Raw genomic sequence first — 26,190 nt, forward strand, 5'->3', positions numbered from 1 at the left:
AAATAAAAAAATCGAAAAACAATGAGCTGGCCCAGCTCGGTCCATGAACTAACAAGGGGTGGATTGGGTTGAGAATTTGATAGCCTATATAAAATATGAGCTGACCCCGCCCGGTCTATATTTTTTCAGTCCACAAGGGCCTGGGCCGTGCCTGCCCATATTAACAGGTCTATGGATTTCCGCCCGAGGACCCATTCGTCATTTTCGTAAGAGACCAGGTGATTCTCCGTAATTTCAACCCCTCCTTTGCCTCTCGAATTCCTCGTTCTCCCTTCACCGAAAGCCAAAGTCCCACACCTGCTTTTGTCAGTTATCAGTAACCGTAGCTCAACCTCCACCACCAGATTATCAATGGCGGCTCCTTTCTCAACCCTGGTATATGTGTTTCCCTTAACTCTCTTACTTCATCTCCATTGATTTCCTTATATTTTTAACTTGTTTTTTTTTCTTTTGCAGTCAAATGTGGGTATGCTGTCAGGTACAAGAAGCCTGTCCAAGAACCCAACACTTAGCCCAACATGTAATGCCGTGAAGCTTCCAGGAAAAGTCTCGATTTCTTCAAGCATTTCATTTTCTGCCGGCCTTTTCTCTGGGTCCTTGCGTCTTCTCCCTTTCACTTCATCCCCGAGGAATTCCCGTGTTCTCCGCCCTGTCCGAGCCAGTGCTGAGGTAGGTCTTTCATTATTTAGTATTAACTTATAAATTATAAAATTACAGTAATAAAGCATTTAATCTGATGGTGTAGGTAGCAACTTTACAATCAAAAGTAACTCACAAAGTGTATTTGGATATAAGCATCGGAAATCCGGCGGGTAAAGTTGCTGGAAGAATTGTGATTGGATTATATGGTGATGACGTGCCCCAAACAGCCGAGAATTTCCGTGCTCTATGCACAGGTTGTAAATTGTTTTACTTATACACTTGAGTTTTAAAAATATTGTAGTAATTTCGTTTCAAAAAAACTTTTAATCTCTTCCCTAATTTAATTTCCAATTTTGTGCATCTTGTTTTAGGAGAGAGGGGCTTTGGGTATAAAGGTTCCACCTTCCATCGTGTCATTAAAGATTTCATGATTCAAGGAGGGGACTTTGATAAAGGAAATGTGGGTGCTTCTTTCAAGCTCTTTACGATTTTATGGTCTTTAGCATGATTGACTATGCTTTTGTTGTAATGGAAGCCTCTTTTCTCTTTCAATTAGATTATAATAGAAACTTGCAAATCAATTCGTAGAATCAGATCGCAGTAATGCTGCAATGAATTAAGATTAATGTTTTTAAAATGTTGTCCTTTACTTTCTCTATCGTATTGAACATTTTGTCTTCCAACAACATAATCTAGCCATCTTCATTGATGATAGCTTGATGCAATTCTCTTATTTTAGTTTAGTTCAACCTGATGAGCTTGTTAGTCTTCTCTTAGTGCAAATTAGCATTGCTCATGACACAAAAATGCATCCTAGCTAGCAGAAATTGATTTGACTTGTTATTTTGTCTGGAAAGAATAATCTTCGGGTTTGATGTAGACAGACACATTCTGCTGCTTTTAGTCTGTAATTTGATTTTGCATAGAGAATACATCTCCTTTGATCAGTTAGGATATCTGTGGTCTCATAGAGTTGAAGGTTTACATCATCAGTTCATGATCATGTGCTCTCCTGGAATATGGCTAGAAAAGATGAAGCTCTTTGCATCTATTGGGATATTAGAGAAACTTTCTTATCAACAAGTTGGTAGTTGTTACCCGCACACTTGCATAATAATGCTCAACTCTACCTTGATTAATTTATAGAGGACATCCTTTACAACCCTGTCTATCACTAGGCCTAAATGAGAAGCTTCAATATTCAGTGTAGTTTCTTCAGATGGTGAGAAATACATTATAAGCTTAGGTTAAGGTGTCTTGAAGAAGAAGCAAGATTTGTCTCCCCCCACCGCCTTCTTTCCCCCTCTTTAATGAATATTTAGTGTTGATCTTCTGAATGCTTATTACATAAAGTCCATTTTATTTTTTGCTCCTGGAACCTCATCACTCGTGTTTCTCAGTACCTTCTTATGTACCTATTTTTTTTGCCTGGTCAATGACAAAAAATGCATGTGATGAAATTGATTACACATTTCATTTTAATTGTTTGGTTGTATGCCCCCTGATGCAAAACATATTTTATCACCTTTAAGGACTTTGCAACCAGCTGGAATATGCTTTTTCTTTAATCTATTTTCACCTTTCTTTTAGATTGAACATTGGCAATTGCCTTGGCAGATTCTTTAAAAAGTATTCTTTGCTTTTGCCAAGAAAATTCCCCTTTAATTGTGCCTTCTGTTGTCTTTTGCATGGTACAGTAGTATATGAGCTTCCAAGTAGATCTAGAGTGGAGGCATTTATCAGCTTCCAATTGCTCAATTATAATGCAATGACATTTGAAATTTGTTGCAGGGAACAGGAGGCAAAAGTATATATGGTCGTACCTTCAAAGATGAAAACTTCAAGTGTAAGTTGATTCTTGCTTTCATATCATTAATGTGGCAATTTAGAAGTCAAACTATGCCACATCCTTGCTTTAGAAAGATTATGTAGAGGAAGATTGTTTTTCAGGATGATAATAAGGATCATCTAACTTATCAAGTTATTATCTTGTGATCCTCCTTTCATCAAAGACTTGAGCAGCAATCTCTGGCTAATAAAGTGTGCTGTTAATTAAACTATAGTTTGTCCGGAATTAGTGAGCAATGATTCCAAATTTCTGTCTTTTTGTTGTTCTTTTAAACTGCCTTTAATGCATCAGTTGCTGCATATTTCTGATATATAGAATGCCTTGCAGTATCCCATACCGGACCAGGAATTGTTAGTATGGCAAATGCAGGCCCGAACACCAATGGCAGCCAATTTTTCATTTGCACTGTCAAGGTATGTTGATTCCTTTCTTGGTTAAACATCATTGCTACACGTCCACACAATGTTTTTGGGTTTGATGTTATCATCATAGTTTCACACACAGACACACACAAAACAAGGTAGACAAGTAGTAAAAACTGTTTTTGTTGTTCTTGCACCTCTCACTGGCTGGTGGCCCATTTTGCTGTAAATATCTATTGGAACTGCCATTATTATGCTCTGTGGCATTACATATGTTAATTGGTACTCTTTAGTTGACAATATAAGCTGAAAGACTTGACATTTTCCTGACCAGCATAAAAGTGAATAGAGTTTTGCTAACAGAACATCTTGTTTATTGTGATTTAATGTTTATAGACATCTTGTTTATCTGCTACCAAGATCAATCCAGTGTCTCACATGTGGAAATCAAGTTCTGCTTCAATAAATCCCATTGCAAATATTACAATATAGAGATGACTTTCCTACGTCATTCAATACCATTCAAGCCTAAACTGTCTCAAGTTATCAAATATCTATGTATTGTAACCAACATCTGATATTTACCTTGAATAGACAACAAGCATGTTAGAGGTTTCAATTGAAGTTTACTTTTTGGTTGCTGTCATTATTTTCTCAATCTTTATAGGTTGATTCCCTTGAGTTGAAATGGAACTTTTTGACTAGTTGTAATGAGTTATTGTAGTTGCATATGTGTCAATGTGTGTGTGTGCACACGCGTGCTTGCATGTTGGCTTGATGTTGATAGCTTATCGAATTCAGTTAGCAAAAAAGAAGAGCTACTCTTAGTGCTTGTCTGCGGGGTTAATGTTGATGGTCTATGTAATTCAGTTAGCAATTGTGGAGAGTTATTCTTGCAGTACAAGAATTGTCGTTCCAATGTTGATATATCTATTTATAATCTTTGCAAAATTGCAGACCCCATGGCTGGATCAAAGGCATGTTGTGTTCGGGCAGGTTTTAGAAGGCTTTGATGTTGTTAAGCTTATTGAATCACAAGAGACTGATCGTGGAGACCGCCCTAGAAAGAAGGTGGTTGTCAGTGACTGTGGTGAGCTTCCCGTAGCTGAAACCTGATTCTAGCTGCTTACCTTTGTTTTTTTTTTTTTCCCCAAACTTCGGACTAGTTTTCCAAATTTTGAAAAGGCTCTAGCTTAACCGAGTTTTGATTTTCTAGAGAATGCTTTTCTTCTTAATCACATGTCTGAAGACGAGAAACTAAGACTCAGTTATAGAAATTATCACCTTGTCAAACATTATACTGTATTATTGAAATGATTGAGCTAGTCAATGGATGGGATGGCAATGGTTTGAGCCATTTGGATATTGGAACGGACGAAAGAAAAATTGAGCCCGCTTGCCTGAGAGGAGAGCTTTGGTGTGGTGCGGGCGTGCCGCCAGGCCTGCAATCACTAGGGGTGAGCGAAATTGAATCGGATTAATGATCCAATCGAATGTAATTTGAATAAAATAATTTAATTCAATTAGTCTATTAGGTTTATTTGTTCAAAAAATTTGATTTAATTGATTTATTTGATTAGTTCTCATTTTTAAATTGAATATATCAAAAGATTAAATTAATATATATAAATTTATATAAAAATATATATTTTTAATATTAATATTAATTTCATATTTTATAATTATTGATGAAATTTATAAATTTTAATATTGTAATTTTTTAAAAAAATAATGATAAATTTTTAATTTTTCTGATTTAAAATTAAGCTGATCGAATCAATTTAATATTTAATTTTTTTTTAATATTTGATCTATTTTAATTAATTTTTTAAAATATTTAATCTATTTAATCTTTTGAAAATGACGGTCTGGTCCATTGAACTATCTAATTGCTCATCCTTAGTGATAACTATCTAATCGCGTTTGGCAAGAAGGGTCTGACACGGTCGCGGCACTTCTCATGGGAGAAAATCAATTGGGCAGAACTCTCCCTTCCTGTTTAACCCTTGCCCCCTTTATATTTTTATCCCATGAAACCGTTCATGTGTCGAGTGTAGGCTTGAATTTTAAGTTTGAGTTCGGCCAATTATCTTCTATATTAATGAATAATATATATTTACTTAATTTTAATTCTAAAATATAAAAATTATTATTTAATTTTAATAATAAATATAACATATATAAGTGGGTCAAGCTTGGTTCGAGCTTAAGTTTTCAATGTGTCATGCAGGTTTGACTTGGCTCATAAATATTTTTATTCTTGTGTTCCTTTTTTTCATTTTTTTTATTTAAAGGATTTCACATTATTTATTTGTTTAAAGTAAAAAATAAATTTATATAAATATGTGATAAACAAATAAATGAGTAAATAATAAAAGAAATTGAGTAAATATGTAAATAAAAATATTATTAATAATCAAATAGATTAGTAGTAAGTAAACAAAAAATAATGATTTTTTTTATTTAAGGAAGAGAGATTTAAATCTTACTTTTTAGAGAAGGAGATCAAGTATTAATCAATGAGCAAAATGCTCAAGTGCAAACAAAAAAATATGATATTCATAATTCATTAATTCATTAGTTGGATATATAATAATTAACTATATTAATATTGTTTTGTTCATTTAAATGTGTAAATATATTTATATGATAAATATAATTAATTATATAAATGAAAAATAGTTAAAGCATTGTGATTAAAAATATACAAACATATGATTACGTAAATAAATAACTAAGTGAATAAATAGCCATTAAATATATAAATGCATGAATAAAAATGCATAAATAATTCATTTTTGTAAAAAAAATATAATATACTAAATTGATTTGTGTAATAATAATAATGATAATCATTTTGAAAACTGACCAAGAGTTGAATTGATTTGCGTAATTTAGAAGTGCGAGAGATATCCCTTATGTCTCGTGCGAAAACGGATATACACCCAGGATTATTTGGTAAACAATCTGATGTCTCATAAAGATAAATTGTCCCTATAAGTGCTTACGGAAGCATACCTTATTTGGTAACTTTGTACATAACATATCAGCTTTTCTTTATGGTCATTTTCTCTTATGATGTTATCGTCAGCGTTGATTTTATCAAAAGAATATATGATATTTCAAAGTTGGATTCAATTTCAGTGCTTTGAAGCTGGTACGCATTATCTATATTTACTGGGCTCATAATAAATGGTGCGTTTGAATGGGCATGGCCCACTTTGAGCTCAAATGCTTGACTAACATGGATTGGGCACCTCACCTCAGTACCAGCCTCTGTGTGTTTACCAAGCCTGATCAATCAAAACCCTAAGGTCCGTTTGGTTAGGGGAATAGCTAAGCCATTCTCTTTCTATTCTTTACAAAATTTTATCCTTTTATTTGGTTTGTATGTAAAGAAGGAATAGCCATTTCAAAAAGAATGGCTATTCTTTAAAATTGGGTAAAAGCTTGAAATAGCTAATACCATCTTTCCCCATGGTATTAGCTATTTCACATGGGAATAAAATTTAAATATTTTGGATTAAAATGTCCTTATTTGTTTTTAAAATTACAAACTTAAACTTATAAAATTAATATTTTTAATTAAAATTAAAAAATTATTAATATTTTCATATTTTAATAATTATATATTTAAATTATAAATAAAAAATTAATTTTTTAAAATATTAATTTTTAAAATTATTAAGTAAAATTTAAATCAAAAAATGAAAAATGCAAATAGAGAAAAATAAATCTTATTATAATAAAAAGGTTAAGTTATTAATTATATATTATAAAATATTTTAAATTTAAAAACTAATTAAAAGTATTAATATTTTAATCATAATAATATTTAAATTATAAATTAAATTACCAATTATTAATATTTTAAATCAATTATAAATTATTAATATTTAAAATATAAAATAAAAACAAATAATCATAATAACATTTAAATTATAGATAAAATAGTAGTATTTTATAATATTAATGATTAAATTATAAATAAAATATTAATACTTAAATAATCAATTATTAATATTTAAAAAATATAAATTATTAATATTCAAAAGATAAAATAAATAAAAATAAATAGTCATAATAAAATTTAAATTATAAATAAAATATTAATATTTAAATGATAAATTGTTAATATTATAAATAAAATATAAATTATTAATAGTTAAAAAAATAAATTGAAATAAAAATAAATAATCATAATAATGTTTAATATTAATGATTAAAGTATAAATAAAATATTAATATTTAAACTATCAATTTTTAATATTTTTAAATAAATTATACATTATTAATGTTTAAAAATAAAATAATTTAAAAATAAATAATCATAATAATATTTAAATTATAAATAAAATATTAGTATTTTTTAATATTAATAATTATATTATAAATAAAATATTAATATTTAAAAATAAAATAAAATAAAATAATCATATATATAATAAAAATTATTTTTATCTTTTTATTTTCTATTTTTTTCTTATTCTAAAGTTATTGTTATTAACCAAATACTGTAATTAATCATAATAATTATTTTTATCCTATTTCATTCATTATATCAAATTACGTAATACTTATTCTATTTTATTCTCATCTCATTTTATTTTCACATAATAATTATTTTATTTTATTTTTATTTATTTCGTGAACTAAACATGTTATAAGTACACGTCGCTTCTATTCCTGCACCTATAACCGCACAGCCTTGTCTGCCTTGTTTAGTAGACAAGGATCTAGTATTGACCATATTTTAGACTTGAGAAAGAATCACCTACGTGAATCTGCGCCCTTGTTTGGCTACAATTTTGGCCACCTTGACGGAGGGAGGGGGAGGGGGTGTCATCCCAATCTCCTAATGACAGAAAAAGATACGGCGATACACCCTCAAAATGGGTCAAGTCTCAAGTCTTGGAATTCAGAGCATTAGGATTTACTTATCAGTTGGTAGTAGTAGAGCCAATTTAAGTTAAGAGACGAAATGGCCGCAGTTGCTAGGAGTAGGACGGATCATGGAAAGACTGATTGGGCGAGTCTGACTTTCTGTGGCTTTTGCCAGACAAATTACCGTTTTCAAATCTGATTTAAAATTGGCCTGGTCCCAGAAAGAGTGCATTAACCATTTGCAGACTAGAGGTTGGACTCACTATGCCAACGCTCCTCTGTCCTGACACGAATCGTGCGGTGAGATGGACCAGGAAGGAAGATGTCAGAGGGGTGGGGTCCACCTGACGACATGGACCCCACGTGTACCTGACGGCTGCCACGCCTAGCGACTGGAGGGGCAGTAGAAAGCGACGGATCGTGTGGGCTTGTAGTTGCGTAACGCCTTCCCGGTGAGAATTCAGATTCTGTCGGTGTCCTTTCCCTCCCTCTGGCAATTGCCTCGTATAAGTGCACATTCATTTTCATGTTAAGGACCTTTTTTCTTTTGTCCTTTTGGCATTTTTACTTTCTTCTTTTATCGTAATTACACTTGTCAATTAAGAAAATTGGTCTTGCTGGAAATAAACAGCAAGGATTCGAAACACGACCAGCCTCAACTTTTTAAATTAACTCCCCCAGTTTTAGGCTCCGTTTATTTCGTAAAAATTAATGTCCTTATTTTTTAATAATTATGTCAATGTTACTATTTTGCTAGGAATGCAAATTTTTTGAAAAAAGTAACCAAACGACATTTTCAGAAAATTATTTTCATTTCGCAAAACAAACAAGCTTTAGTTGTTTTTATCGTTGTTCTTATTTAATACTTCTTTATCAAATTGGTAGCATTACTCAAAAACTTTTTGCCTTTTAGTTTTGATTGTAACAAGCATCTTAATTACTATCAATGAATCAATAACCAGGCCGGGTGAGGATGCAATAATGTCACAAGTTCATACTTAGACATCACATCCTTTAAGCACGTATCATGAGATTGCAACAAAAAAAAATGTAGACTAGTTTATCAAAAGCTTATTAGTTAATTGCTAAGTTATTACTCTCTTTCTCTTAGCTAAATTCTAAGAAATAGCTTCTTTTTTAATGATTTTTTTTAACTTTAATCAACATTTTCAACAAGTTATTACTTAATTTCTATTATACATATAACTACTGTTGGGATAAACCCTACAGTCAATTGAAATTGATTAAGATTTGGTTTCAATTATGCAAAAATATCATTCATATTGAATGATTAGAGGTTTTTCTTCATTAATAAGATGTGAATTATAATAGGTTATAAGTCTAATTGGATGAAGTCCACGAGATTAATATGCCTTGCAAGGAAACTGTAATTGATTGCACTTATGAGATCTTTATACATCAAAGCATAATCCCTAAATGTTCTTGATAGATGTATTATTGAAACTCGACACCAATGATACTTAGAGATTGTTATATTCTATATTTCTTACTTGGAAAGTAAGCAACCGATCTTGTAAATTGAAATATATAGATACTTGAAACTAGAATATATGTGTTTGCCTAGGAGAGCAAATTCACTGAACATGACCCATCATGAGAAGTGTATTTAGTATTTCACTCAAGTGTCTATGCAATACTTCTCATGTGTCAGTTGTGTAAATACTCCCTAGACTTAATACACCATGTTGTCTTATATGTAGAGTATTATACCTTTATTTCATTCGTACAGGTGTCTAACCAAGGATGCCAAAACATGATGCTTTTAGGTATAGCAAGTGAAGGTAAATGAGTGATCCAAAAAAGAATCATCACCCAAAGTGATTTAGGAGACATATCCTAATAGTTCTTAGTTGATATTGGCTTGTTGAAGCCTTTAGCTAAGGCGACTTGAAGATTATGAAAAAGAGTTTCATAAGTCTCTATAAAACCAATTATCTAACTTCAAGAACGAATATGGAGATCAATAAGAGTAAACACTACATCATACTCTTATTATTTCAGGGATATATGATGAGGGAATGAATTACACGGATGGATTATACACTAAAAGGTTGTCAAAGAGCCCTTTGACTCTCATAACAATTGGGTGACCATAATGCATTGCTAGATGCTAATCTTGGTCTATGAAATTAAATTAATTAATTTAATAAAAATTATAATTCAATTCTGTTGCCAACATATTAGGAACCTAATGGGTCACACACAATAAGTTGCATTATGAATTAAACTGGGAATGTAATGATTTAAGTTGGACTTAAATCAGACACTTGGTTTTTAACTTCTAAAGACTTAATTAAAATAGTTTAATTAAGTATAAGACCAATATTATAATTAGTTATAATATTAAAACCTTAATTACAAACAAATAAAGTCAATTAAATTTAATTTTAATTTACAATGACTTAATTAAAAAGGTTTAATAAAGTTTTGGGCCAATATTATAAAGGTCATAATATTGAGGCCTTATTTGCAATTTAAGAAGTTAATTAACCTAAATACAAATATCATTTTTCAATAACTCCTCATAACATAAGTGAAACACACAAGTTAGATATTTGAGTCGTTAGAAAACTAACAAGAAAGCCTAGCTGCACACTTTCTTGAGTGACTTGAAAAATAGTTTTCCAAATTTATGATTCGGCTAGGAGGAGTGTGATTGTGTGGAGAGGATAAGTTGTTATCCACCTTACTAGCATAAAGTCATAGTTGAGAAAGCTTCCTCTTTGTGAAGGTTTAAGTTCAACCATGTGTGCAACCGTTGGAAGCCAATCATTTGAATGACTTGGATTCTTTGCTCCCTTTGTGATGTTACTGGGTTGGATAAAGAAGAAGTACCATCGTGATAGCCACATCACTTGGTAAAGGTAATTTTATTTTCTTATTACTTTTCTTATAGTTTTATTTGTATTAAAACCACCAAGATGATCCATGGGTGGCGGCATGACATGGTATGTTTAAATTTTTATTTTTCATTGTGTATGATAATTGTTATCTCTGAGTTTCATGCCATTCTAACAGTTATTTCATTCAAAGTTTTTAAAATATATATTTTCTTCATATTTTAATTAATGATAAATATAAAGAAAAGAATATTAAAGTTGAAAATTTTTAATCAACAAAAGTCAAAATGTGACAAATTGATGGTAAATTACTATTAAAGAGTAAATGTGATTTGAAGGTTTCTATTTTGGTTTTTTTTTTTGTATCCTTATTTTCATTATGGTAAATACGGGAGGATTCTTTGTCATGGATTTGCCTAGTAGAAAAATACTAATAATCATATATTTTCATCCTTTAAATTGTTTCAGCCTCCTATTATTTGGTAAAAGGTTAAAATGTAAAGTCTAAAATATCATTTTATTTAAGGTAATGAACCAAATTCACCATTAGATTTTGAATGGATACAATTTTAATAATATTTTTTTAATCTAGTTAAAAAATTATTGTCAAAGAAATATTTTGTAAGAAAGAATAAGAATATTTTACCATTACCATTTAGCTATTTTTGAATTTAATTAGAAGTATAATGTTAAAATTAATTACATCTATGCAAAAATGATGAGCTATAAATCATTACCTTAATTTCAGTAATAAATTTGAATGTTATCTTATCTCATTCTCTGTAACTAGTAAAAATCCTTTGGTCAAGTTATGCAACTAGTTCTTATATTCTACTAAAATGGTGAATTTAATCTATATACAATAATTTGTAAAATTAAGTCACTGTACTTTTGAAAATTGACAATGTCAATCCAATCATTAGTGATATCAAAATTTTTCCACTATTTATACTAACATGGCATTTAACTGTGTTAATGTGATTTTTCTTACTGACGTGACATTGAATTTAATGACATGACAATGATGAAGTGACATTTAATTAATGATGCAATGATATTGATAAGATGGCATGACCAAGCACTGATATGGATTTTTTAAGGGTTGACATGAAAATGTCCAATGTGAGGTTGCAATATGGAATTTATTACTGCTAAATGGAAAAAAGGCCTAAACTACCCAAACATGCCCTAAACATAAGATTACCCAAACAATTTCTTCTTTCATAAATTTTCCTTGATCGCTACAACATACTTTTCATTTCAAGTTTCCATTCGATTTTCTATTTCCATTTTCGCTTTCGATTTTCTAGTCTGATTAAGGTTTAGGGAGACATCAATGGTTCATTTTCCATTTTATTGATTTGAGAGATAATCAAGAAAAATCAAATAAAAGGTCTAAAGATTTATTTGGATTTTTTATTCATCTCGATAGGTTTGTCCAAAAACTTCTTTGGATTATTTATTTTGGGTTTTCCTATTTGTGGTCCTATAAAGTAAAAAAACTAGATCTAACTAAAACCCTACAACAAAAAGACTAAATTGATCACATTTTCATCCTAATCACTATTTTTATCCCAAAAAGAAGCCCAAATTTGTATTAATAAGGGTTTGCAATTTTGATCTTGCTGGGTTGGGTCGCTTCCTCAATGACCCATATTCCCACCTCATCACCACCCCCACATTGGAAAAACCCATCAAAATTGGACCTTATCCTTTAGAAAGCTAACCATTTTCCCTCATTCTTTAGGCCCCTATGCATTCACCTATGAAACCAAAAGCCTTAACAAAACAGATGAAAAGATGGAGAAGGAAGGAGACAAAGTCGCAATGGGAGCAATTGGCCTCCATGGTGGTGCAAAGGAAGTTAAGGCATGGGCTTTTGCTATAGTGGCTAGGATGAAGAACTTGAGATTTGTGATGGTGGAGAGAGAAGCAATGCACCTAAAGATTGCGGCCTTTATGTTGTTGATGGAAAGCTAATAGTTTTAGGTGAGATTGTAAAAAAAAAAAAAAGCAGATCAATAATACAAATCAAATTTTGAGATTTAGAGAAAGAGTGTTGTGAGACAAAAAAGAATGAAATTTCTATGCTCCATAATTTGAAGCAAGTTCAAGTTACATCAACGCCTAGAAATTTATGTCAGTGCTTGGTCAGTCCCACATCAACATATTTTTTTTTTTACTATTGAATCATCCGTGAAATGTCATGTCATCATATTCAATGCCACATCAACAAGAAAATGCCGCGTCAATATAAATAATGAAAAATTTTAACACCGTTAATGATTGAACTAACATTGTCAATTTTAGAAAGCATTGTATAGGGGTTAAATCCACCACTTTGAAAAGGTGCAAAGTATAATTGCATAATTTGACCAAATCACTTTGATCATCTCATTAGATTTATCATGCTTTTTTTTTAAAGAAAAAATCAAAAAACAAATAGATAATTAAGTATTGTTTGTTTCACAACAATGAAATTTCAATAAAGAGCTGCAAAAAAAAAAAATTTGTAAAAGAAACCAATTTCTGTTGTTTGGTAAACTTGTTGACAAATATTTTTTGATGTTTGACTTGCATGGAAAATTATCAATGCCACCATCTCCTACAACTATCATAAACAAAAGCAATTGACTAACTAACAAAATATCCACAAATCTGGCAAATCTAAATCAAATATCTCAATTAATTAACAAAAATTGAAAAAAAATTGATGATGTTGTTGAAATTTGAGATGATGTGCTAAGATGGAATTGGGTTTGTGAAGTTTAAGAAAGAGAGAGATAAAGAAAGATTTGAGATGAGGTTTGGGTTTGTTAAATTTGAGTAAGACAAACTACAAAAAAAGAAAAGAAATAGGGAAACAAGAACATTATTACCATGTTCGACCTTGGGGTTGTAAAAGAAAAGAAGAAGGAGCTAGTAGGAGTATTGATAATGAAAAGGGAGAAAAAAGGAGAATGAAGTTATTCTTATGTGAAGTTAAGAGGGACATAAAGGGAGGAAGAGCTTATGGTCACTAATGATGAAAGGGAAAATGTGAGACCCTCGATTTTAGCACAAGGGTAGAATAGTAAATCTCTTTGGTGAAGCCATGGGTTATTTATTTCAAAGTACAATGTTCCAAAATTTTCTTGAAAATCTCGTATTTTAAAAGCATTGAGTCCATTCGGAAGAAATAAGATAGAGATAAAATTAAAATGGTGTGTTTTAGAAAGAAAAGAATGTTCTATGGAGCAAATATTGATACCTAGGAATAAAGAATCGATACTTAGTAATTAGAATGTCTTGGGAAAGCATTCTATGCAAGAAGTATTGATACTATAGAGGAACTATTGACACCTAGTGTCCAAAGTGCCTTAGGGAACACTCTGTGAAATAAGTATTGATATTTCAAGGGAGGGTATCAATAGTTAGTGTTCCAAATGCCTCGGGAAAGTGTTGTACGTGATAAGTATTGATACATAAGTTATAAATATCAATATTTGTGGCGTGAATTCCCAAAAAAAATTAAAAAGGGGACAAAGGGGTTGGCCATCCCTCACTTTTCCTTTCACATTTTTCTCTTCTTCTCTCTCACTAACTTTCAACTCTTTTCTTCCTTTTTTTTCATTTCTTCTCACAAATTGCTCAAATTCCACTTTAATCCAAGCTTTCAACTTGATTAAGGTGAGATTTCCAACTCCTTGGACCTTTCCATCAATGGGTTTCCAATTTAATTTCTCACCTGAAGAAATCTCAATGTTTTCTTTTTATGGTGTTTCCTTTTCACTCACCAAGGTATGGATATTGAAATTTAAGTGTTTATGTACATGGGTTTATAATTTTGGTAGAAATTGTAGGTGGTATTTAGGTTTGAAGAAAGATTGCCTAAGGAATGTTAACTTGTTGGGTAAGTTTCCAATTTGAGGAATATATGTGAATTTAATTGTGTTTATTGATTGCCTTAGGTCCCATTGAAGCTTTAAGGTCCAAACATTAGTGGAGTCTTGGTGGGTTGGTGTTAAGCTTCGAAGAGGTGACACTTGTGTGATGAGTGGATTTGCATTCAAAACTATTTTAATAAGTAAATGCATGAAATATTTAAAAGATGAAGTTTCAAATGTATGTGATATTGTGGAAAAATGTCCAATTTATGGCTTTGCCGTTGTCTTATTATATATATAATGACTATCTATATGTACAATACAGTATCTTAAAAATGTGCATGGGAACAAGCTCTTTTAAGTTGATGTCTCAATGATATTGTGTTACAAAATGTTGAATTTAAATGTATTGAGTACGAAAAATATGATGTTTTAAAGTATTGTTGATAACCATAGGTTATGGGTTATATATGATAATATCAATGGAAAGATGTCCATTGATGGTTACGTGATGAAATCACATGTTTGAAATATTGCACTATGACAATGTGAAAAGTCTCATGAAAGACTTAGATGAATTAAATGTTCTTAGGTAGAGCTACTTAAATTAGGGATCTGTAGCTAGCAATAGTATTTGCTAGACATTGTGCACAATGTAGTTGTCCCAACTAGCAAGGGATGTACAATGGTAGCCATGTGTGATGGAGAATAAGCACATGATATTACATTACAGTCATTGTCTATATGCACTATACCATATTTATAATAAAGGTTAGCTACCTTAAAGATGCCCTAAATAGTGGGGACGAAATGGCACTATCTCTCAAGTAATAACCCTATGAACCATATATACATATGTACTTCTTGAGCATGCTCCACTAGAAAATGAATGTATTATAAAGTACGAATTTGGTGCCTTGATGTGAATTTCGTTTGATATTGATATTATGAGATTGGAAAGTGTTTTCAGGGTCTCCATTGTTGTAAGCATGATCATTGACCATGCACTAAATGTTAAAGGTCTTTACTTTTAAGTTTGGTAAACTTTTCAAATGTTTCATGTGAAAAATATGAATCTTTTGAATGAGGTATATATACTTATGAATAAGGTGTCAATACTTTAGAAAGACCTTTAGAGGTGTCCTGTATTCAAGGTATCGATACCTATGACCTAGGTATCGATACTTGGATAGCCTGTAGCTTATTGGACAAAAAGTATTGGTACCTAGAGATTAAGTATCGATATTGCACATCCAATAACATGCTGGACGAAAAGTATCGATGCATCTATTCATGGGTATTGATTTTTGGAAGCTAGAAAAGGGTAGGGGTGAGCAATTGGATGGTTTGGTTGGTTTGGTTCGTTATACCTAAAGCCTAATTAGAATAAATATTTTTAGAAAACCAACAAAAACTGATCAAACATAAAGAATGACCAAAGGATCAAAATTTTATCACTTTTTTTTTTGCAAATTACAATATTAAAACTTATAAACTTCATCCATTATTATAAAATATACAAATAATCTAAATATAAAAAAAAATAACATTTGTTCCTTCACTCACATAATTATGTCTTTTTACTTAAAGCATCAAATCAACATTCAAGATTTAACATAACAAAGAGTCAAAGATAATAAAATGAACATCCACAAAATAAAAGCTATCTAACATAAGGCCATTAACTATTGCAAATTATCAACTTGAATCTCTTCCATGACTTGGTTCTTACAATTGAAAGAATACAAAAAATATAATTAGTATAAATTTTTTAATAACAAAGTAAAAGAAGATTAAAAATGAAAAATTATGTAAAAAGTCATAAAATTTAATGTTTACCTTAATTGAACTGTGAATAATGCATTTCTAACCTCTTTACGCATCAATCGTCAATAACGAAATTGGAATCCACAATTCCAATATTTGATATCTCTAAAATGCATAAACAAAAAAGAATTAAAAAAATTAAAGAAAGAGTAAGTGTAATGGTGACTAGGTGAGAAAAAAAGAAAGAGTAAAGGATAGGTGGTTAAAAACTAAAAATGAAGAAGTGAAAAGTGGGGAATGTAACTTAGTAAATAGTAATTAAAAATTGAAAATATTAAGTGTATACTATATTTTATATGAATTTAAAAACAATAAATAGAAAATATTTTATATATTAATATATATATAATTAGTTTGGTTTTTTAGTCGATTTGGTTCAAAAATTTTAAAATTGAGAGCCGACCAAATAAACTAATTAGATCAAACTTTTTGGACCAATTGATCCAATAGAACAATTAGACCGAACTATTTTTTAAATTGCATTTGGTTCGACTGGGTAATTGGTCTGGTTCAGTTTTGCTCATCCCTAGAAAGGGGTACAAAGGAATTTTGTTATAAAAATATCAATAGCCATAATAAGGGTATTGATACCTACAATTCATTTTCTCAAAATTGGTTGGTTTTTAACTTGTTTTCAATTGGGAATTCCTTGCCAACATAGTTTAAGCTTGTAATTGATTTTAAATAAATTGGTCACAGTCGAAGGCATATATATATATATATATTATTGAATCATGGATTTGGTTTAAAAACCTAAATGTGCATAGTTTCAACTAAAGGCAAGATTATTTTAAATTCTCCTATATGTATGCTTGTTCCCTTTCTATGTTCACTCACCAAATTCTACACTCACCTATTTCAAACTCATGTTTTTGGTTTTCAAATCCACAGATCATCTGGAGCCTAAGTCTTGGAAAGGTCTCTAATCACCTTTTTTGGTAGGTTTGCGTTAAAGGCATTAAGTAGCATTACTGAGCCTTAATGTTGACTCCGTTGTCTAGTCTTGTATATATTTCGTAGTTATGAGATATCAAAGTATTCTATGATGTAGCCACGAGATGGCACACAGTTATAATATTATGATGATGTTATGTACATGTTAGAAAAGAAGAAGAGAATATAAATTATGTATTGATAAAACTTAAGTATTTATGCTACATAGAGAGGGATATATACAAGGCTAATCATAATCTTATTTATAGTATAACTCTAACTAACTAAGGGTACGTTTGGTTCACAAAATAGAATAGAAGGGGAATAAAATTGTTATTCTATAGGAATATAATGAGGGAGGAATAACTATTGTATAGTTTGGTTCATGGGAATGGAATAGAATAGGAATTATTATTATGATTTATTCCAATAATTGATTGATAGGAATAGTTTTAAGAATAAGTAAGGAATAAGTGATAAATGATAAAAATAACTTTTATTAAAATTAAAGAATTTATTTGTTAAAAGATAAAAATATTCTAAGTAATAAAATCAAAATACCTTTTACTATAATTAAATAATATTTTCACCAAAATACAAACATATTTTTGTTATAATTTAATAATATTTTGTATTAGAAGATAATTAAACTTTTTATTATAATTAAATAATATTTAATATTAAAGATAAAATATATTCTTCATTAAATTTAAAAAATACTAAATAATATTCTTTATTACATTTATTATATTCAAATAATAATATTAAAAAATATTCCTTATAATATTTATTATAGTTAAATAATATTAATATATTAAATAATATTTAAATATTTTCATTTCTTTTTCTTTGAAAATGAAGTAAAAAATTTCATATCTTATGTGCTTTAGAGAGAGGAGTGAGGAAGAGAGAAAAAAAAATAAATTTAGTGTTATTTTATATGGTAATTTTTTAAATTATAAAAAAATATATTTATCTAATCAACTTCTTTTCTTATTCCCAATAATTCGAAATAGCCATTACCAAGAGAGGTCTTGATAATGGCTATTTAGGCACCTCTTGGAATGGCTATTATGAGGAATAGCCATTTCATTGAACTAAATGCAGTTTTATCTCAAGAATGAGAATAAGGGAGGAATAACTATTCCATTCCCCCCAACCAAGTACGTCTTAATAGTATTATAGTATAATTTTAACAAGATATTGTAATCTAACTAAGTAATACTATTGTATTATAACTCTAACTAAATAACTCATATCATTATCTTAATAATCCCCCTCAAACTCAAGTTGGTATCGTACATGCCAATTTGAGGTTAAAAATTAAGATAAACTAAGATAAACTCTTAAAATGTACTTGAAATCAACTAAAGGCTGCACGACATTTTGACGTAGTGAAACACGTGAATGACATGGTGAAACATGACATAAAAAGTTGAATGACGTGGTGAAACACAGCAAATTGAATGGCGTGATGAAACACGACAAGTTAATGATGTGATGAAACATGGCATGAGTCGAATGTCGTGACAAAACACTGTATGAGTTGAATGGCATGAGAAAACACGGCATGAGTTAAATGGCGTGGCGAAACACAGCATGAGTTGAACATCGTGGCGAAACATGATATGAGTTGAACATTGCGATAAAAACACAGCAAGTTGAACATCATGGCGAAACACGATAAGTTGAACGCCATGGCGAAACACCCACGACAAGTTGAATGACGTCACAGCAAACGTGTTATATAGTGGCTAAAGATGTCAATGCGTGAGACAGAGCTATTGACACGGGGCACATGAAACAATGATGGCCAACAATCAAGGTGCCTTGTAAGGAGGCTCTGATTCCATGTTAAAAAAGAAGAAGAGAATATAAATTGTGTATTGATAAAACTTAATTATATATGCTTTATATATATATATATATAAGACTGATTTTAATTTTATTTATATTCTAACTCTAACTAACTAATAGTATTATAGTATAACTCTAGCAAGATATTATAATCTAACTAAATAACTCATATCATTATCTTAAGAGTACAAGCATTGTGAGCAACTTTAGCTCACACTTGTGCAATATATGGATATTTTTGAAAATGAAAATATGGAAGGAAGAATATACGTTCGTGTATGGATGGAATATGCCTCATAAAAGCATGTACAGGTCGTGTATGATTACAAGGCTTGCTTGGGCTTTTGTTATTAGGCCCTTGTACCGGCCATGGCCTAGATTTGGATTGTGACAAAAGAGAGAAAAAGTGAAAGATGCTGACAATAAAGGGCGAAAAAGACTGTGATGATGAAAGTGGAAAGAAATGGAGACTTGTGGAAGTCAAGAAAGAGGGGAGGGTCAAGGGGGGAAGGTTGAGAAAGACAAAGTGGGGAATGAGAGGTCGAGGGAATGCCGAAGGAAAGGAGGGTCAAGAGACTTGTGAGGGAAGCGAGGAGAGGGTGGAGGGTTTCTTTTTGAAAATTAATCTCTTTCAAGCAAGACGTATATATAAAAAAATGTCAAGATGAGTCTAAGTGTATAATTTTTATCAGATTATTGTAAGTAGATAATTAAATGAAATTATAAAAATCCTTTTGATAGAATTTTTTTTAACTAAATAAAACATCACTTTAAAGACTTTATATTTTTTATTTCTATTAATTTAAAATTTTTCATTCTTACACTTGTACTTAACAAACCATTGAGGATGCTGCCCTTGTTATCAAGTAAATCATTTGAAGAATGAAAATTGGGTGGATGGTCATGGGAGCCTAAATTGAAGCGGATCAAAACGTGTCGACCTCAGCACAAAATTTATAATTAACTAGAAAAGAGGTAGAGAATGCTATGCTTGATTGAAGAGGCATTTTGTGGTTGGAGCGTCTTATCGGAAACAAAAAATGTGACGGACGATTTGTTAATTGCGCCAAATCTATGTTTGCCTTTTAGCTAGGGACTAGGGTTACTACTGTATGGTGGCACTTGCACAAATGCAACAACAATCCATTGAAGGCTTTCAAGTAGGATTAATAATATGTTCAAAAATGACAATTCCCCCACTAATTTGTGTGGCGGAAATGGAAAAAAGAAAAGGCGGCGGGTAAATATAGAAAATAAAAATAGCATATTGTTGTGGAAGAAAGCATAGAGACTCTGACCACATCCATGGATGGAATCTTTCCTTAAATTCATTAGTCATGTCATCAGACTGTAACAAACAAGATGCTCCAGCGGAATGCTGAAGGTGCCATCATTTTGCCGTAACATATTTGCACAAGACACAACTTTTTTAGCCAAAAACAGACAACTCAGTTTGAGACAAAGGGTCATTTTGAACAAACACACTTTTGGCTGCAATAGAAGCAATTGCATTTCCTTTTCACCAATTGAATCCTTGATTTGTTGTCCCTTTGGAACCCATCAGCGATGTGCCTGCCTTTATCCCAGATCACTTCAAACACATTCCCATGATAAACTACTGCTAATTTGTAGATGATTGCACTTTTCCTTTACGTCTCTAAAAATGCTCTTTTATCGGCAAACTAGAACACAGATTTTTCACGATTTTACATCACGAGAAGAGTGATGCGTGTATTTGCATTACTCTTCAAGACCAAGGAATGAAACTAACGAAATATATTTACAACTTTACAAGCTAAAATGACTAGTCTAATACCTGAATCAAGATCCCTACACAGGGTTGGAATAAAGCTTCAAATGCATTTTCTGACGCAAAATCTACAGTTTGGCCAAGCTTTATCAACATTTACAAACACCAAGAGGAATAACCTGGTGAAACTGCTCAAGAACATGACTTTATGAGGCCCAGGTTGTAAAGGAACTTCTCTGATCTAGATTTAAACAGAGTGCCCAAAGAGAATCCCCCACTCTCCTGAGGCGGGGATTTTGAGTAAGCATCATCCTTCACGTGAAGTATAGTAAGGCCAAGCTCTTTCCGAACTGCTTCAATTGTTTCACTTTTCACCGGATCTCCTGACGCATCAGTCACACAAAAAGCATTGACAGCTTGGGAACCCCTGGTCGTAACCTCTGCTCGAGTGACTGAGAGACCATTTTCTCTAAATATGCGAGTCACATCAGACAGAAGGCCTACCCTGTCTTCACTACAGAGTTCCAGTCTTATGCCCTGCATCAAAAATAACATATTAACATCAAAACAAAACACTAGCAAAAAGAATCAGCCGGTAGAATGTACTCTAAACTTCCCCATATCCTTACCTTAGAAGCTCGCCTCTTAATAGCAGCCTCCAAACAATTAATTACCCTCTGTCTCTCTGGTTCAGAACTAACAGGGCAACCATCCATGTGCCTGATGTAGTATTCCTATCAATCCAAAAAGTTAAACAAACAATTAACTAGATGCAAGATATCAATATCAATGATATCAGTTATAATCAATGACAATAAAAAACTTAATAAGTTAATGCAATATATCAATTATCATCCATGTGACTTTAAACTTGCATTTAACATAAAACTAATGGATCCAAAAAAATTTGCAATTACAACTTGAGGGAAACAAGGGCAACCTGATAAGCCTCTGGTCCTTCTGCTATCACAGTTGCATGGTATACCACATATTGCATATCTGTCAATGTGCAAACCGTATCAAAGAGTAGCTTAGGCCGATCAAGGCACCTCAAGTTCACAACAGTGTATCCCTTATCAGCACAATTTTCCACAGTCACTAGAGGTTTGCTCCATTCACTCGTTGATCCACTGTCAGCATCATTCATGTCATAGTCACGATCAGCATACATCATCTGGTGCAGCCTCCTTTCTGTATGCGTTGAGCCAACAGAAACAGCAGTATTAGCACGCATCTGATCTCTATCCCCTTTCAGAACATAGAGGAGAAGCTGTTTGATCTTCGTTAATCTTTCAGGATTGTCAATTGATGATCCAGTAGCCTCATCGGTGATGTAAACAACTGATGCCATTCTTGAATTGTGGGTCCACACTTCAGCAGCTACTCCATTACATTTGAGGTCAGTCAAAACAGCAAAAACCTCTGAGAGCAAGCCTGGTCGGTCTCTCCCAGTCAATTCAATAGTTGTGTGTTTTGAGGCAGCTTGAACGCCCACAGATCTTGTCAAGGACCTGAAACTGTATGCTCTTGGTCCCAGTTGCTGCGACATGTCAATTGAATCATCAATATGATATGGAATTCACGACTCCTCATAGCATGTAGCTAAATCATCATAGTAAAGACAGACAGCAAGCACTGCTTTTCCTTTGTCTGACAATGTTGTATTAACTAGTAGATGCAAATAATGTGGGAGGGCTATTATGATAGAAGGCTCGGTATTTAGTGATTGACACATACTACCAGATAAGTACACAGTATGTATACTTGTGCTGTCTATTCCAATTTACAATTTGACTGGCACTATTCCTTCCATGGCATTTGATCATTGACGCAAGAGTCGTTTACAGTATTCGTCCTCGTGCTAAAATTTTCCTCATCCTTTTGGTTTGTTGACTTTTTATAAGGATAATATCCAGTCTAAATGCAGACAAATGAAGGCCAATTCTGTGGTTGAAAATTTAAGCAGGAGTGGAGCATAAAAAGTGAGCAATCAGAGATAGAATACATAAAGCAGTTTTAGCAATCAATGGTGGTGTTACCGCTCTAGCAACTAGCAGAACACTTGATTCCCACTCGAGTAAGAATTGGTGGAGGGAACTCTTTGGTTTCTGTTAAAAATAAATCTAACCGAACCTCAGTCTCAGACACCACTTTACATTGGATCTCCAGCAAAATCATCTTTCATGAATTTGTTTTAAGATAAATCAAGTAATAAGATCACCACTAGTTTTGCAGAAGTACCTGCTGAATTCTTTCGGCCACATCAACTTCAGATAGCTTATTCCCATACTGATCTGTCACGTGAAAAACTGCAAAGAACCATTTGAAGGAAAACCCCAATCAGATTCCATACAATTAAACATTTTATCAAACAAGTTCAATACAACCAAGGAGCTAACCATCCATGAACCACTCCCCATCTGAAGAAATGTAAGCTCGCCTAATAATAAGATCCAAATCAGTCAAAACCTGAACCACTTCTAGCAGACTTCCTCTCTTATTAGCACTATCAACCTGCAAAGTTTCCACGAAACCAAACTTCATCAGACAATCCTCACAATTGCTTGTAAAAAAAAAATTCTTAATAATTCAATCTGTTACCTTAATTAAAGTTGCTTTCCTGCTTGTGGCATTATCAACTGTAACCCTGCAAAGCCAACAACAAAAATAAACGAAAATTCTTGAAACTATTCGATTTCATATCAATAAAAAAATGGTGATTTTTCAAGAAAATATAAACAAAAAGAACCCACTTTAATTACAAAAACAAAGATTTGAAAAATACTACCATAAAAGAGAATCCACCCCCGGGACCCAAATAGTCATTAAAAAAGAAAGAAAGTAAAAATCAGAAGAAATGAAGGACCTTGGAGGGTTCATTCGAATCACAAGCTTCTCAAACTCTGCATCCAACGTTAAAGAAGGAGACCAACAATCCATTACCAAGAAAAAGAAGAGAAAGAAGAAAGAAAAAAAAACCCAGAAAAAAGAGCTATATAAAAGTATGGAAGAGGAATCGAAATGGGGTGTGTTATCTTGTTCGAAATGGGGGGGTTCAGCAGTGTTATCTTGTTCAAATTTGCGCGAGTTTGTTAAGAAGAGCCCTTGAATTCTGAGTTTGGTTGTGGCTTGTGTGGGGTGTGTTAAGAGTTTGTTGGGCGGTGGTGGCTCTTGAGTTGGACGAAGAGTTTTGGAGGGACACAACAGTATAACAAAGAAGCAAAGCTTGTGTGTGTGTATATATATATATATATATATATATGTGTGTATATTTATATATATATATATACACGTGTGTGTGATTATGTCAATTACTCCTCTGACCTCTCCTAGTATAGTAATTTAATATTAAATAAATTAATAAAAGGCAGCGCATGGTGCTCTCATACGGGCTTGTCGCTGGCACAATGGGCCCCACGTTGCTCTCTTCATAACATTTGGTGGCCGCCCCCCTCATTGCGTTTTTGGTGTGCTGTGGCTGTTCTTTCACAAGGCGGCTCAATGTTGCTACGTTTGGTGTTCAAGGCTATTTGTTACTAGTAAATAAACGGAGAGACGCCCCGGCCCCTGGCACCTGGCCCCTAGCCCCGAGCCTCTTGACCTGGTTAAACCCTGTTAGATATCTTTTTTGCTCAAATATCATCTGAAAATCTAGCAGGATTTTGCTGTGCTTTGGGGGGTTAGAAGAATCACCGCTTCTCATCTTCCGTCACAAAGTGAAAATTGCAATCTAGTAGGGATCTTAGGGAGGGGTGAGGATGCCTCTACGCCTCACTTAGTAGTATTCCGATAAGCTGGCAAGTGGATCCTTTTGTCTCTCTATTTCCATTCTTTACAGAACATCCGCTATCCTCATATTGGATTTTGCTTGCCTACTTGCACAACAGAATCCATAACCCATTCACTCTTCCCCTTCTTTTCTCTCTACCATTTACCCATTTCTACATACGCATGTTCTTACTATTAATATACCATACATAAGGAAATGTTTCAGTCAAAATATCCTTAATTTTTCTCGTGGGATGTCTTGGAAAGTATTCTCCATTACTTTCACTTTGCTTCACCTACTCATTTCTTCCATTTAACTCTTGTTTTTATATTGTGGACTATGGATATCCCTATCATACCCACTCTTCGGAGCACAAGAGAGTGGAGAAATCATTTGTTTATAGTAATAGGGAACGACAGAGATAAGTCCAAGCAACTATTTCATTTTCCTTTTCCTCATTTTTCCTCAATTGATGAATTATAGTTATTTTTTGCAGCTCCGAATCAGTTTAGAGGCATAACCTGTGATATACAATTGGTGTAATTTAATAGGAAAAATAAATTGATTTGAATCTTGAGATAAATCATAAATCAGCATACTTCGACTTCGATTTTGTGCAACCGCTCAATTTTTAACTTGTAGGTTTTTTTTTTTAATTTCCATATTATCCAGAAGAAAAGGGAACAAAAGTTCCTCTCTTTACAGAGATTTTGCCTAGTATGCCCCGTACAAAATAAAGGGGTATACTTATACAAAATCGTTTCCAACACTCAGGTAAGCAAAAAACCACACCTGCAAAAAAACCCTATACACCAACCTTCAATGAACAATTAGAAAACACTGCTTAACCCAATCATCAACACAAGGTTTAAAGGCTTAAAAGAATTGAAAGACGTTCCCCTATTAAGCCAACAAATCTATTCAATGCCTACAGCCAAAAAAGAAAAAATTAACCGTTAAAGAAGGTCCTCTACCTCACTCCTGCAGGAACAGGTGAGACAGATGCAAACTTTGGGCAGACTCAATCGTTTATATTAGTAGCCTCGCCCCAAACGTTAAGCAGATCTTGAACTCTTCCTATCCCTGATTTTGCTAAATTGTCAAGTTGCTGGTTGGCTTCCCTGAAGACATGCTGGACTTCCTATTGAACCATTTTCCTTTTTAGCATCTCAATGTGAAGGATCCACTTTCTCATTCTCCATGGGGCTTTTTTGGGTTCATTAATCCACTGAACAACATTCTTGGAGTCACTTTCAACCACCATTATATGTGTGCTTCTCCATCTTGATGCTAAAAAGAGTAAAAAAGCTTCTCTTATTGCCAACACTTTTGCTAAATTTGAATCACCTTTTCCTATGGATTTAAAGAATATCATTTTTCTAGTCCCTTTTTCATCCCTTAGAATCCCACCTATTCTTGCCTCTCCCGGACACCCATTCGCAGCACCGTCAACATTAAACTTCATTTTCCCCTCCTCTGGCTCTTTCCATCGCATCTCAGGCCTGTCTTTTTTTTGCTTTTTAATATGGACTTCTGCCTTTGGTGTTCTATAGATGTCCAATACACTATTTTGCAAAAATGGCCATTTAG

General features: G+C 32.4%; 2 protein-coding genes across 3 annotated transcripts; one reads left to right on the forward strand and one right to left on the reverse strand.

Annotated features, from left to right (window-relative positions):
• The first annotated feature begins 213 nt into the window (after positions 1–213).
• Positions 214–4,218, forward strand: PNSL5 (cyclophilin 20-2). Its single transcript, XM_007043838.3, has 7 exons — positions 214–375; positions 457–669; positions 746–896; positions 1,014–1,102; positions 2,434–2,488; positions 2,819–2,904; positions 3,811–4,218. Exons 1-7 carry the CDS (start codon positions 352–354, stop codon positions 3,967–3,969), a joined length of 777 nt encoding a protein of 258 aa, XP_007043900.1. The 5' UTR covers positions 214–351; the 3' UTR covers positions 3,970–4,218.
• Positions 4,219–20,723: 16,505 nt separating this feature from the next.
• LOC18608925 (ACT domain-containing protein ACR4-like) lies at positions 20,724–24,056 on the reverse strand. Of its 2 annotated transcripts, XM_007043841.3 has the most exons (8): positions 23,698–24,056; positions 23,433–23,478; positions 23,231–23,345; positions 23,073–23,140; positions 22,871–22,939; positions 21,772–22,371; positions 21,461–21,565; positions 20,724–21,368 (listed from the first exon to the last, which is right to left on the reverse strand). In XM_007043841.3, exons 1-8 carry the CDS (start codon positions 23,769–23,771, stop codon positions 21,024–21,026), a joined length of 1,422 nt encoding a protein of 473 aa, XP_007043903.2. In that variant the 5' UTR covers positions 23,772–24,056; the 3' UTR covers positions 20,724–21,023. The 2 variants fall into 2 exon arrangements, with proteins under 2 accessions (XP_007043903.2, XP_007043904.2); XM_007043842.3 differs by lacking the exon at positions 22,871–22,939 and having other exon boundaries at positions 23,698–23,985.
• Between the last annotated feature and the right edge of the window lie 2,134 nt (positions 24,057–26,190).

This window comes from Theobroma cacao, chromosome 2 (assembly GCF_053813885.1).
Source record: "Theobroma cacao isolate CCN51 chromosome 2, ASM5381388v1, whole genome shotgun sequence".
NCBI classification, from domain to species: domain Eukaryota; kingdom Viridiplantae; phylum Streptophyta; class Magnoliopsida; order Malvales; family Malvaceae; genus Theobroma; species Theobroma cacao.

Bases quoted from the DNA above. Each gene is read 5' to 3' on its own strand.
- PNSL5 (XM_007043838.3), top strand. From the start codon at position 352: ATGGCGGCTCCTTTCTCAACCCTG. The intron at 376-456 runs GTATATGTGTTT...TTTCTTTTGCAG, and splicing joins CGGCTCCTTTCTCAACCCTG to TCAAATGTGGGTATGCTGTC. The intron at 1,103-2,433 runs GTGGGTGCTTCT...AATTTGTTGCAG, and splicing joins GGGACTTTGATAAAGGAAAT to GGAACAGGAGGCAAAAGTAT.
- LOC18608925 (XM_007043841.3), bottom strand. From the start codon at position 23,771: ATGGATTGTTGGTCTCCTTCTTTAACGTTGGATGCAGAGTTTGAGAAG. The intron at 23,346-23,432 runs GTAACAGATTGA...GAAACTTTGCAG, and splicing joins GGAAAGCAACTTTAATTAAG to GTTGATAGTGCTAATAAGAG. The intron at 22,940-23,072 runs GTACTTCTGCAA...TATTTTTAACAG, and splicing joins TGGCCGAAAGAATTCAGCAG to AAACCAAAGAGTTCCCTCCA.